Raw genomic sequence first — 14,112 nt, 5'->3', positions numbered from 1 at the left:
CCTTCTGCATGCAAAGCATATAGTCTTCCACTAAGCAACAGCCCCATTCCAAAGAAACACTTCAATTCATTTATAAATTTTACAGAATCATCAGTCAAGGTTGTGTATGTAGTGTCAATGACTTATGGCCACTCTGACCTTGGGTGGATATAGAAACAGTCTCACAGATGTAAAAATACCACAAGAAAGTGCCTCTTTTAATGAGAAGCTCAAGACTTTAGTTACCCTTGAAGGCAATAATCACAAAAACGTGTCCATAAGAGAGGAGCCAATGGGCATTTTTGTTTGTTTGTTTGTTTGTTTAAAGATATTTATATCCTGTCCCTCCAGCGCACTACTGCTTGGGGCAGCTCACAACATTGATAAAATAGATACAATATAAAACAATTAAAAAATAATAAAATTTTAAAAGGTAAAAAGACCAAACTAAAATCACATTTAAAAGTTACAATTTTTAAAAAAGTTTCAAATTAAAACTTATAAGTAAAAAAGTAAAAACTAAGAAACCTACCATAAGCAGCAGATAAATAATTTAAAAGCCTCTCTAAAAAGATGTGTATTTAGTTGTTCTTTAAGAACGCTGAGGGAGGGAGCATGACAAAGCTCTACCAGGAGGATGTTTTCAAAGTCTAGGGGCCACAACCAAAAAGGCCTTTAATCCCTGCTAATCAGATCTCTGTCAGTGGCAGAGCCATGAGCAGGGCCTGAGATGATGAAAGGAGGGCCCTGGCAGGTTCATATGGGTGAAAGTGGTCCAGCAGGTACTTCAGCCATATAAGGCTTTAAAATTCGAGACCAGCAACTTGAATCTAGCCTGGGTCTGGTAACCAGTGATGCTGCCGCAGGATGGGCAGTAACACTCCTGAAGCGACTTACACCCACGAGCATCCTTGCAGAAACATTTTGGACCAGCTAAAGCTTCTGAACCATCTTCAAGGGCAGCCTTGTGTTGCAGTACTTGCTGGGTGACTCTGGGCCAGTCACTCATCTCTCAGCCTCACAGGGTTGTTGTGAGGAGAAACTTAACTATGTACACTGCTCTGGGTTCTTTGGAGAAAGAATGGTATGTAAACGTAAAAAATAAAAATAAAATAATAATACTCCAGTCTGGATGTCACCAAAGCATGCGTGGCTGAGGTCAGGTCCAACTTCTCCAAGTAGGGTCATGGTTGGTGTACCAGCCATAGCTGATAAAAAGCACTTCTTCACACCACTGTCACCTGCGCCTCCCCGGATAGTGTTGGGTCCAGAAGCACCTCAAAGCTGTGGACTTTGTTTCTCGGGGGAGTGTGACCCTGTCCAAGACCAGATTTACCTCACTACTTGGATGATCAGTTTTACCAACCCAGAGCACTTCTGTTTTATCAGGAATGGAGAAGAGGAAGGCTGTTCAAACATCCCCATGCTGTGCCACAGTAGCCTTTGTGAGAAAGATCCTTCCACCAAGCCCAGTAGGAGCCAATTAATTCTGAATAGCTCCAAGGCCGGACTGGGGGCACTGAGAGGGCGCCGGAATGTATGTGGGGAGGGCGCCAGGTTTTGAGCAGAATAGGTAATTAAGGGTGGGAGTTGGGGTGCAGGGACGCTGCGTGGGTGGGGCGCACCGGGAATATGCCCTGTTGCCCTGTGGGCCAGTCCAAGCCTGAATAGCTCACAGAGTTTCCTATGTACATTTACCAAGGAATAAATTCTATTGCGTACAGTGAGACTTAAACAGGCATAGGATTGTTCTGTGTCCAAAGTCTATCCTACTGCTCTAAACCCCAGTTCTCCTTCTCCCTTGACAAGCCAAGCAAACTCATTTTGCATCAGACAAATTAAAGACTATTTAAAGCTAAATGCGTTCCTAAATGCAGCTGGGCTTATCAATACATTCCAAGCTTACCTCCCACTTTGAGTGAGCCTGGAGTAGGGAGGTGGTCAGGCTTGATTCACAGGCTGTATGAACACAACAAGGATGTATAGAGAGAGCTAAAGAGCCAGCAGTCTGGGAAGTGCGGGGGTCTAAAAGTGTAGTTTGAGGAAGGTGCTACATCTCTGTTATTTCATTGTATTTACTGTACAGCCTCTGGGTCTGGAGGGCTGAAAGAATCTAGTTTGTATGGTGGATTCTACCCCAAAGAGAAATAAATTCTTGGATGAAGAGAACACTTCCCCACTTTTTAGTAGATCCACAGCTGGGAAGGGAAAGTGCTCTTGCTTTTCCATAGTGCTCCACAGAGTAAGAGGGGACTCTCTTTTCTGTGTGGATCCTTGTCATTGTGTCTTATGATTATGTGCATACTTGTGGCCACTGGGGGGGAAACCCTCAAATAACACTTTCTTTTGAGCACATTTATATTTTATAATCCTTCAAATAGCATTTATCTCTGCTAAGTTTGCTCATTGCTCTCATTTCTGTAAATCATCTAATGACAAACTTGGTTCCTTCCTCATACTCTATGTCTGTGATCATGAAAGTGGGAAGAAAAGGAGAACTTTTAACTTTTAGCTCTGAGCAGCTAATTACTGTCTGTTACTTCTCCTTTGCCGCCTTCTCTCAATCCTGATGATGATGCTCATCCCTGGAATGCCAGGTGAAGACTTGTTTACTTGCTCAGGTCTTTTGGATCTTTTAGTCTCTCTGTTTTTCTCTGTGTTGGTTGCTCTGTTGGTTTTAATAACCCTTTCCAGTTTACTGTTTACCTTTTCAGCTTACTGTTCTTGTTTTTAAATGTAAGCCACTCAGGAAGTCTTCAGACTGACAAGTAGGCATGAAATAATTGTAGTGAACAATTATGTAAAGAATTGGCTACTAACTGTAGTAAATAAAAACTATGTCTCTAATCCAATTTAAGTCACATGGCTTTCTCGGGATTTTTTAGTTTTATGGTGGTGGGGAACAAAGCTCTGAGGATTTTCCATTGGAGAGTTGTTAATTCTCTCAACGTTTTCTCTAATTTTGTTCAGCTGTATGCAGAATGAGTTTTGTTCTGGGTGGCAGTATCAAGGCAGTGTGTGTGCACATGCATTCAGAGTGGGGCCTTCCTGATTCAAGCTGAACAGGATCTAAAATTAACTGAGTGGACATCAGGAAATGTGTGGGTGTGCGCACATCTTAGAGGAAACAGTGTCCCTCACTATGTACCCCTCTCCCCTCAATAGAATCCTGTGTCCTGAAGGTAAAGAGAAGTTGTGTTATGTCCTAGGTAAAAATCTGCCTGAGCTTCTCCAGACCAAAACAAGCCACTAGGCCTTCTTCTCCCTACAAGCTACAGCTGTGCCAGGATCTCCTCTCTTCGCAGAGCCTCCTGCCTCCATCATTCTAGAACAGAGATTCTCAACGTGGGGTCCCCAGATGTTATTGGACTTCAACTCCCATAATCCCCAGCCCCAGTAGCCTTTGGTTGGGGATTATGGGCGATGAAGTCCAATAACATCTGGGGACCCCATGTTGAGAATCCCTGTTCTAGATTACAAAGATTGCAACAGGTGCAAAAAGAAACCACCACTACTGCTCCAGAACAGCAGCAGCTACAGTATATTACTATTTATAAAGGAATGAGGAAGCAGGGTCATCATATAAAGAAACACAACAGATTACCACCCTGAGAGCCCACAGTCAGAAATCTATCTGCCTCTCCCTTCATACATGATGGAATTGGGATTTTCACAGCTTGATGATGTTCAGGGCAGTCTCTCTCTTCCCTCCACTCCTTCTCCAGATCTTTTAACCAATCCTTCCTTCCTTCCTTCCTTCCCCAATCTTGCTCAGATCTATTGCTCTCCCTCTCTTCTTTAACCTTCTCCAACCCCAATTCCCTTCCCCCACTCCTCAGTATAGCGCATGAATTTAAATAACCAGTATAGCAAAGATCAAGTATTAGTGCACAGACACGTGAACCATGTTGCGTATTTTGTGTCACGTAGGAATGTCCTGTATGTTCTATTTCATTCAAGCCTCACTCTGTATTCAGTAAAATATATTTGGATTTTAAGCCTGTGGGTGTGGTTTTCTGGGAAACTGCCTGCTTTATAACCTTAGCCTAAAAGTTTCTCAAAGGAGCACAACAGTGCCCCCTCATAACAGATATATCCCATCTGATCCACTACTATAACTCAGAGTTTCCATGTAAAAAGCTCTAGCTTCTGCCAAATGTCCTAAAAACCAAGTAATTCTGAAAACAACTAAGAGTGCAGAAATTCAGTGTCTATTTCTTATGCATGAAATTGGTTTCTCTGTTGTCATCTCTGTCCACTTACAGTACCATCCCTTTTTACATTAAAGTTCCTACTATGTCTTCGATTCCGCATTCAGATTCAATTGCTAATCAGACTGATGAGTCTTCTGTCCAAGCTACCGCTCTACTGCTTTTCACTTCCACTATATTTTGATTATTTATCTGACTACTGCATTTCTACTTATATATCATTTTTATATGACTTCCGCAAGTCATGATTCACTGACAGTTATTGCTTTCAACATCAAGAATATGTGAAGACTAACAAAATGTGAATATGAAGTCAAAAACCGTGGCCGCCTAAACAACTACAGGACTGAAATAAGTGGTGTTAGTGCAGCCCTCACAATCTTTTCACATATACTGCACAAACATATCCAGGCAAACTGGAAATCTCCATCCACTATGCCAGCATAAATACATTTGATACCCTAGGCAGCAAGGAGGGAAGACCAAAGGGTTGAAAAGAACCAAAAGAAACTGGCTAAAGTGTTAGAAAGAGCAGCGCACAGGCTGGGTAGCAGTGTGAGTTGTCAAAATCTCTTCCACACATATTGGCTGACAGCCAGAGCAGTGTTTGGAGGATGCAGCTCTCAAGCAGAGCTGCCCTGAACTCAGCCAGAGTTTTTGTGAGCAGCACCGCATGCACACAGGAGGAGTGGGAGAACGGCTCTGCCCTTCCTCCATAAGTGCTCTGTCTTCCAGGAAAAATGTCCTTGAGGACTGCATGACAGAAAAAGCCCACTCATGCATCTTGTGGGTCAACAGTTACCACAGCTGACTATGTGCAAACACAAGAAAACACATTTGAAAGGAAACAAGGAAATACAATGCAAGGAAAGTACAAAGCAATGCAAGGTGCTATGAAACAATACAATCCAAAACCACACAAAGGCAGAATGTTATCTCATTAGGCCTCATTTTTCCCTGCATATTCAAACATGTATTAACTCCATGAAACATATGCCTAGTATTCAAAACTATTGTTCAGTATTTAGTTCAGTTGGTAGCTGTCATAAACATCACTTGTGACACTGAGCACAGAATTTCCTTTTTAAAAAAATCTTTTGGCAGGGAAACAGACAATAATATTTGGGGGAGGGGACCCACAAACACATGGTTTGATAAGCTTTGAGATCACTGTACTCACCAGTTGTTTCCACGATGCCCTCTAGGATGACAACAATCTCAAACTGTTCGGTTTGCATGCTTCGTTGAGAAAGGTCATAGAAGGGGCTTTTTGAATCGATCACATGGCAGATTGTAAGTGGTGAAACAAGAAAAAGTTGGTCTGCTCCTGTGCTAAAACCTACATCCAATTCAAGTTGATCGAGGGGGAGAAATTCACCCTCAGGCGTTTGCCGAGACTATGGGAGAGAGCGAGAGAGAAATCATAAACTAGTACAGTGATTTTCAAGTCAGTCTGACAGCAAGGCACGTCTTTGCCAACACTTTGCACTATCAATCATCCAAGAAAAATTCCAAACATAATGATTATGCCACTATGCTATATAAGGAAAAAGAGGGCAGAAGCCAAACATTTCAGAACATGCATGAATTATGTATAAATACATCTTACTATAATTAAAGCTCACTGGCTCATGAGATCTGCAAAACTGCTTGGCACAAAGATGCAGTTGCTAAAACAAGTGACAGGAAAAGGTGTAGATCGTTTGTGGTCCTCTTACTGGGACATTCGAGATATTTTGCAGGGAAAACTGAGGAAAAGACAAATATCAGATGTGCCTGCTATCCTCCCCCCGCCATGCATCTGCATTCTCCTTTCATAGCTCTTTATAGTATGGGCCTGCATTACTGGAGTGTTTCCCTTGCACAGTTACAACATGGGTGGCCCTTCATACAATGGTCTAACCATACAGTTGGGAAAGAACTCACCTTCCCCCAGATAATCACGGGAATGTTGCTGGCAGCATGGAACATGCTCCCAAATTATCTGTGGCACGTGGCTCAGTACGGAGCTCCAGAGGCCAGGATGACACATCCCAGTCTCCAGATATCCCACAATGCACCACGTGACAAGCACAGAGCATTGGGGTATTCCTCCGGGAGATAGGCACTCTAGGCAACCTGTGTCCACCGAGGCTAAATGCAGCCACGGCAAACACATGATCCTAGAGCCCTGGTTAAGGGCTTGATCGAGCCTTTAACCCCAGCTAAAAGACGGGTTTAAACATTGGTCTAGGCAGAGCTGCCCTTCTGGGATCAAACCCAATCTTGGCAGTTCTCATGTGTAGCCTAACCCTGTGTGAGAACAGACTCAATCTTCTGGTGCAAGCAAACAATGTGATTTAAATCCAAGACTCCAGTTTAATTGCTTTAATAAGTACACTGTCCAGATGAATATATAATGTTGCCTTATACTGAGAAAGACTAATGGTCTATCTAACTAGCAGTTGCTCTCCAGTTTCAGATATAGGTCTGAATCTGAGCCTTTCTGCTTGTTGAGTATGTGCTTTACCACTAAGTTGCAGGCAGCCTGTCTATGGTGCAATTGTATCTATTTTAAAGAGTCCTCCAGGCATTGTCTAATTTTTTTTAAATAGAGCCTAGATCATTAAAGTACTACTACAAATAATAGTAAATCGATAAGGCATGAGGGATAATATTTAAAAATAGTTTTCACTGAAGTAAATAGTGAAACAGCCATAATTATTCATAACAATATTTTCTCTAGAAGAATCATTACTTGACAGTAACTGACAGAATAATGAGCCATTAAAGGATGCCTAGTCCCATAATAAACAGATGATAATGTATAGTAGCACCATTAGGACATATCACTTGGTATTTAACTTTTTAATGTATACTGATTGGTCTAATACACATATTATGTTAGATGTTGTCTAAGTTACTCATGAGTAGTCAAACTGAAATTAATGGAACAAGTTAGGCATGGTTACTCATTAGTAATTTAGTCTAGATGGCAACTTTAACATCATGTTTACTTTAGAAGGAAATCTAATTCATTTAACAGAACTTATTTCTAAGTAGGAGGGCATAGGACAGTATTGGACTTCAGCCTAAGCCTTACTTTATATCTTCTGCACATGCAAAATTTATAAAGTAATATATTACATTATACAGGATTTGGCACAAGAAACTTTAAAACTATTCTACTGTTAATCTCCAAGCAAGTTCTATTTTAGACCTTTTAATGTGCACTAAGAACTATGATTGAAAACACCTGAACTTTTAGCTTTGCAATTATATGTTGTTTTTATGAAAAAAACACAAACAACATTTAGTGGATTCTATTTCACAGGATTCCAATATCACAGGAAATTAAAATTCTTACAATTGAATGAGCAGTTGTGTTTTCCAAGATACACCATTCTATTTTACAACTACATATTTTTCATAAATATTTGAAACATGAATATACTTTTAGAGAGCTACTCCAGGGCAATGTTGTACATGGGCCTATTCCATTTTATCCTCACTACAAATCTATGAGGTAGATTAGGGGACTTGCCCAAAGACACCAAATAAGCTTTGAGTCGGAATATGAAACCGAGTTCCCTTTGGTCCAAGTCCAATATACTCTATCCACTACACCATACTTACTACCTTGATGCATCTCGGGTCTTTCAGCTTCTATTCAGAACGACCGCTATTGCTGCTTTTTGTACTCAAAAGTCAGAAGAAGGAAATTTAATATTCTGGATGCTCCGCTAAATTGTAAGAGAATGGTTCCATTCACCAATTCAGCTTTCACCCCAAACAACTGTGCTTGTGTGGTTCTGTGTTAAGGGAGCACAGCATATACTACTACAACCACATTATATAACATACAGAAAGCATGGGTATAGTAATGTACTATACATTATTATATATTAACATTTCCATATTAATTCTTAATGCTTTCAGTCTAGACCACTTTTTCATGATTATATGGCAACATAAGAGTTAAAATAAAGATTTTTTTTTTTAAATTGTGAAGACTTTGAATAAGCTTACATCATACAACTAAGCAGCAGTAAGGTGCAATGCCTAACACTGATCATATATTCTGAACTGCTATTTGTTTTGAAAGCAAAGTCAGTTGTCAGTAAACCTTATGTAGTGATATCTAAGTGTTACAGAAAGCAGCAATGTTCTAATGTATCCAGCAGCAGGGTAATTGGAGTACAACTCAGATCTGAACTCAGGGAAATAATTTAAATCCAAGATTGTGTTAAATTCCATCATCTATACTTAATAATTGGTTATTGCACTCAAATAATGAAAGTCTGTTCTGTGGTATAAATGGGTTCCCTCTAAAGACTAGATGAACACAAACGAGGATATTTCACATGCAATTTATTTTATTATTTGATATTAGTGATAAAAATGAATTATTTCTTTGACATGTAATTCAAAGTGGCAACTACAATGCATATTAATTGGAATTTCAAAATTTAAAAATCTGCAAGTCAGTCCCTGAGAAAAGATGCAGTGTCTCTCCATGTCTTAGTTATACATATCACCCTTTCTAAAGCAACCATGGGCACCTGCATACTACTTGTTCTTGGCTGTGGCTGCAAACTTTCTTAATGATATACTTACCACTTTTTCACGCATCAACTGGGAACTTGGAGTGTCACTAAAGCTACACTGGGTCTGTGACTTCGTTGGCTGAACTAGTGTTCTTTATTTCTGTTATGTAAATTTTGATCCAATTGTGCATCTGTCAATGTTATGGCTATCTCCACCCTAAGATGTTATATCATCTTTAGATATCAGAGCTTAGCTGCTATAAAGTAGAACTTTATTAATTTAAAATATCACTGAGTAAATAATACTGAAAGCAATGGGCAAACCTGTCTGAACCCACTGGGAACTATCTGTTTATAACATCTATATGTGACACCATAAAAATCCATAAAAGGGTACCAGAGAAGTCAATACAGCTCCACCAGCTCAAACTTCAATACAGAGAAGATTAAACTACTTAAATAAGGGCAGATGTATTTAGCTGAATAAAAAAAATGTTGTTACAACAACCTTCACAAATAACAGCACTAGCAAAAACAAAAACAAAACCTCTCAGTTTCACCACTACAATATCGCTTGGTATTTTTACTCCTCTGACATTAGCCTTACTTTGCACATGTTCTGCCCACTATCATTAATGATATGTCTGCACTGAGGTTAGTGATAACCATAGCTAGCCAAATAAGTTGAAAACCTGCTTCTAACCATTATTGCAAACTGTGCATTGATACCCGTAATGATCAGTGTAAATGCCAGCACAATAATAAGGCTAACCATCCTTAGCTCTGGAATTGAAGGAGTGGGGAGCATCTTCCCATGCAAGAAGGGAGAGAGGAAGAAGCCAGCCAGCCCAAGGGGGTGCTCCTGATGGTTAGAAGGTCCAGCAGCATACATCTGCACTGAGCTACAGTGATATTAACAATCCTTATTTGGCTGTTTTAAAACAATGGGGAGAGCTAACAGGATGTTTTATTTTTAAAGGCCATAGCTTTATTCTTGTACAGTTAGGCTCTCAAGGACAGTGACAATAATAGATTTGTACTGCGCTTTAGAGTGTAAAAGTACCTCATGTATATTTAAGCAAACTAACTGTACTGCAGCCCACGGAAACATAATTTTATTTCCTTAAGCTTCAGATCAAATATACATTTTGAATCAAGTTTATATAAGCTGCCTTCAAAAGGCAGGCAAAGTGATATTTATATCAAGTTTTCACCTCTCCTTAACATGTATATGAAGTAATGGTATCACTGTGTACAACCCAACCTCCTGAAGTTAGGCCTCCACTGACAGTGAACTACCCACAAGTAGTTTTTAATGGTTTATCAATATTTTTATTGAAATAAACTCAGAAAGTACTTTTTTCTCTTCTTTTAACATGCAAACATAATAATCTGTACCTTCCAGAGGACAATGATATATCCATTTCATAGCAATGTAAGTATACATTGGTCTTGCATACAAACTAACAAGAAAACAGATGGCTTAATAAGTTTCACACAAACACAAAAAGATAATTTTGTACTGATGAAATAATTCCAGGCTGTTCTATAAGAAGAAAGGGGGTGAAGAGAAAACCATAATGTACAGGTTGGAAAGTGGAATGTAGCGTGATGTGAATCCTAGTTTAAGTCAAATTCCAGCTTATGAAAAAGGAAGAGGGAAATGTAACCAGAAGTAGGGCAGAGATGAAGGAATTCAGTAAAGGGAATTCTGAAGAAGAAAGTGGTGGGGAGACTGTACAGAGAAGCCAAGGAAAGAAAAAAACACTGGGGAGATTTATATGAGGTGACAGTAGTGGATATAAACTGAAGAGAATCAGGGAAAGATGGCAGTGCAAATGAACCCTGCAAAAAACAAGGAGGAGAAAGTGCTGGTATTTCTCTAAAAGAACATATGGAAAAAAGGATTCAGTATTAGTAGATGCAAAAAAGGAAATAAACAGGTATGAATGTTTTAATGAATGCTATGTGATGAACGGTGAAAGGTGAAAGGGCAAAGTTAAAGGACAAAGGTGACACTCAGAGCAAAGTGCATGTCCAGACCACAAGAAAGAGAGCTTGAACTTACTTTGAGGAGTTTGCAGCGGATCTGTGCAGAGACCATGTGGCTATTGCGAAGGTTGCCCACCCTAAACATGAGGGTGAGTTTGCCATCCCTCATGGAGATAGCAGCATGTTCACTGAACATCAGTGTCTCAGCTCGCTTCTTAGGTTGGGACATCTTGATGAACATACAGCCAATGAGAAATGCATCCACGATGGAACCCAAGATGGACTGGAACAGGAAGAGGATGATACCCTCTGGACATTTGTCTGTAATGTATCGGTAGCCATAACCAATGGTAGCCTCTGTCTCTATGAAGAAAAGGAAGGCCGAGGGGAAGTTGTAGACATTGGCCACGCATGGTGTGTATTTCTCATCGTGAGCCTTGTTCAAGTCACCCCGCATGTAGGCAATGACCCACCACATGGAGGCCATAAAAAGCCAGGCCACAGTGTAGGTGAGGATAAAGATGAAGAGGTTCCAGCGCCACTTGAGATCCACCAGAGTGGTGAACAGGTCCGACAGGTAGCGGCTTGTCTCACTGCCCAGGTTGCCATGCTGCACATTACACCTGCCATTCTTGTCCACGAAGCGCTGGCGCTTCTTCTTATGGGCTGATGCCTGCTGCTGGTGGAAGCCTGAGCCACTGGAGGAAGTGGTCACTACCTGGTAATCGTCCCCGAATTTCCTTCGGAGTGCAGACATAATACAGAGGGGCTAGCCAGAGTCACTAATCTGTAGTTTGCAGGGGGAGGAGTGGTAGGATCCTGCCCTCTCTTTTCTTCCCTGGTTCTCTACCACCTTCCCCTCCTTGCTCTTCTCTTCTTCCCCTCCTCCCCCCTTGACTTTCCTTCCCTCTTTTCTATCTCTTCCCGCGCTGCGAATACCCCACTCCCCTTTATACTCTTCTGGGCCACCGCTTCCACCTCCCCTCCTTTCTCGAGGGATAAACTCTCCTTTCTCCTCTGTTCTACCCACTCAAAACCAGGAGCCCAGGTATGGAAGTACCATCTTAGGTTTACCTTACTGCCGCGCAGCAGTCTCGCCGTGCCCTCCCAAACCACTCCTGGAAGTTATGGAAAGGGGAGGGGGAGGGGGGTGAAGGCTGGATTCCGCGCAAACTAGCTGCAGTCCAGGCAGTCAGGCGGGCAGTCGCTGCTTGGCGCCGTTTCTTCTCCTCCCCTCAGCGCTGCTGAGGACCGGGCACAAAGGCATCCTTGGCAGGCTCTCCCTCTCTTCTTCTCCCCCCACCTCCTTCAGTCAGAAGCAGGAGAACGGCAACAAGAAAATTATAGCCCCTGCTGCCCACCCCAGTGCCTTCCCCCACCCTCCCTGCCTCGCGCCTAATCCTCACAGGCAACCACCAAGTCCCTTCCCCGCGGCGCCCTCATTTGGACAGCCTCTGCTGCCTAGCAGGACGCAGCAGAGAAGACACATGGGCGGAGAAGAGCGAGCCAGCGAGCGCCAAGAGCCTCACAGCCTCAGCGGGCGGGAGGCAACTGCCTCGTTGTGCCTGAGGAGTTGTGTGTGTGTGTGACGTGCGAGCCTCTGGTGGTGTGGGGTGCCTGTGTGTTCGTGCGTGTGTGTGTGTGTGCGCGCGCGCGTATCTAGCAGCGCCTTTCAGCAAGCTGGGAGTGCAGCCATGGCTCTTCTACTCCTTTCCGTGTCCCTTGGCTCCTTTGCCGCTAAAGGAGAGCAGTTCCAGCCATTGCAAAAAAATAAAAAATAAAAAATCCCTCCTCTACCAGGCTGTCAGTTCTTCTTCTTCACCGCCTCCCCTTCTGGGGTTTGGGAACCAAATTAATAAATAAATCCACGTTGGTCTCGTTCAGCTTTGCAGCCCGCACAGCAAATGAAGCTTCCAGGGATTTTTCTTCTTCCTCATGATAGTGGGAGGCATGAGTTAGCGAGGCAGGTTCCGCGCTGTACTGAGGCGGCAGCAAAAGGCTCGGGCTGTGTGTGTGAGTTAATGCATGCGGCGATCTGCAGACCTCTGTTAGCCCCGCCTGTCCCTTGCTTTCCTTTCCCACCACCCGCCTGATTTTGCACCTTCATTTCGATCTGCAGTGCCAAAAGCGGCGGCGGCGGCGGAAGCAACAGCGCCCAGCCAGCAGCCCAAGCCGCCGCCGCCACCAGTACCACCCTCGCCAACTAGCAACGAACCCCTCAGCTGTTCACACACCCACTTGCCCCTTCAACCCTCACTCCCAAATAAAGCAACAACTGCTGTCAAAGAGGCGAATGTGCCAGGGTCTAGTAATGTAGCAAAGGAACGAAGGATCCGACGTGCGCGCAGAGGGGCTTAAACGTAAAAAGGATTGTGAGCTAACCAATGCAGACGGAGCAGTGTCTCACCCGATTTGAGTGGGTGTGGATAAAAGTCAAATCCTGCCTTAAAAAGCACACATCTTGACAGGATTTTATTTTATTTTTTAATGCTGCCGGTTGGGGAAAAAAAATCGCACCAAAGGAGAAATAAAATAAAAGATGCAACATTCTGACATCAAGTACTACATAAGACCAGAGTACTAATTATTCCTAGTGAATTGTGCTCATCTATGCCACTAAATTATACCATGTTAACACAGAACACGTTTGTGTACTTCATTTGGGTCATAACAATCACAAATCCCTGCATTACAGGTCTAAAACAACCCAGGGGAAGATGAGTGGGTTTGCATGCATGAAGGTAAATGTGGCCATATCCCCCAGCCAGAATTTATTTTTGTCAGCTTTAAGTAAAGGGCATTAGCTACATACAAGTACAACCCACTACTTCTCTCTCCCCCACTTTGGAAAGAGGTGGACAGAAGTATACAAGATGTGTTGTCTGTTGAACTTATTTTATGGAATACATGCACCACACAGGTGCTGGTAACTTAACTTTTTCTAATAACTGGGTTATTTGCTGGTCCCTTTATGCAAGTCTGCAGCATGGTTTCTCCCAGGCCAAAAGACAAGAGGAATCTGGAGGCTGGGTTGTGCACAGGGACGTAACTATAATAGGGCAAGGGGAGACAGTTGTCTGGGGGCCCACTGCCTTGGGGGGCCCCCAGAGGCAAGTCACATGACTGACTCCCCCAGCCACGCACCTACCTGGGCTTCCTTCAGTTGTATTCATCCTCCAAAACTGATGGGAGTGTTAAGACCTGGAGCTACCAGAACAGCATGTCTTTCTCTAGTACCATTAAATGACTTGCATCATCCACAAGTTACAAAACCTTTAAAAAAATAATTTAAGATTTCTTTACTTCATGAGCTGAGCTTCAGTGAGTGGGGCCCCATTTTAAAATCTTGTCTCTGGGCCCACTCCAACCTTGCTACGCCCCTGGTTGTGCATACAGTTCATTCA

The 14,112-nt window shown here is 42.5% G+C and overlaps 1 protein-coding gene across 2 annotated transcripts in view; it reads right to left on the bottom strand.

The window, feature by feature from the left end:
- Positions 1-12,982, bottom strand: part of KCNJ3 (potassium inwardly rectifying channel subfamily J member 3) — a 196,096-nt gene extending 183,114 nt beyond the window's left edge. The window contains exons 1-2 of one of the 2 annotated variants that reach the window (XM_053273837.1): positions 10,785-12,982; positions 5,371-5,587 (exon numbers count right to left, since the gene is read on the bottom strand). In XM_053273837.1, coding sequence (XP_053129812.1) covers positions 5,371-5,587; positions 10,785-11,465 — 898 coding nt within the window. In that variant the 5' untranslated portion in view covers positions 11,466-12,982. The remainder of the gene's footprint in view (positions 1-5,370; positions 5,588-10,784) is intronic. The other variant, XM_053273831.1, reaches the window with a different exon arrangement.
- Between the last annotated feature and the right edge of the window lie 1,130 nt (positions 12,983-14,112).

The sequence above is a fragment of the Hemicordylus capensis genome, chromosome 1 (assembly GCF_027244095.1).
Source record: "Hemicordylus capensis ecotype Gifberg chromosome 1, rHemCap1.1.pri, whole genome shotgun sequence".
Taxonomy (NCBI): domain Eukaryota; kingdom Metazoa; phylum Chordata; class Lepidosauria; order Squamata; family Cordylidae; genus Hemicordylus; species Hemicordylus capensis.
This window is presented reverse-complemented; position numbering and strand designations above follow the sequence as displayed.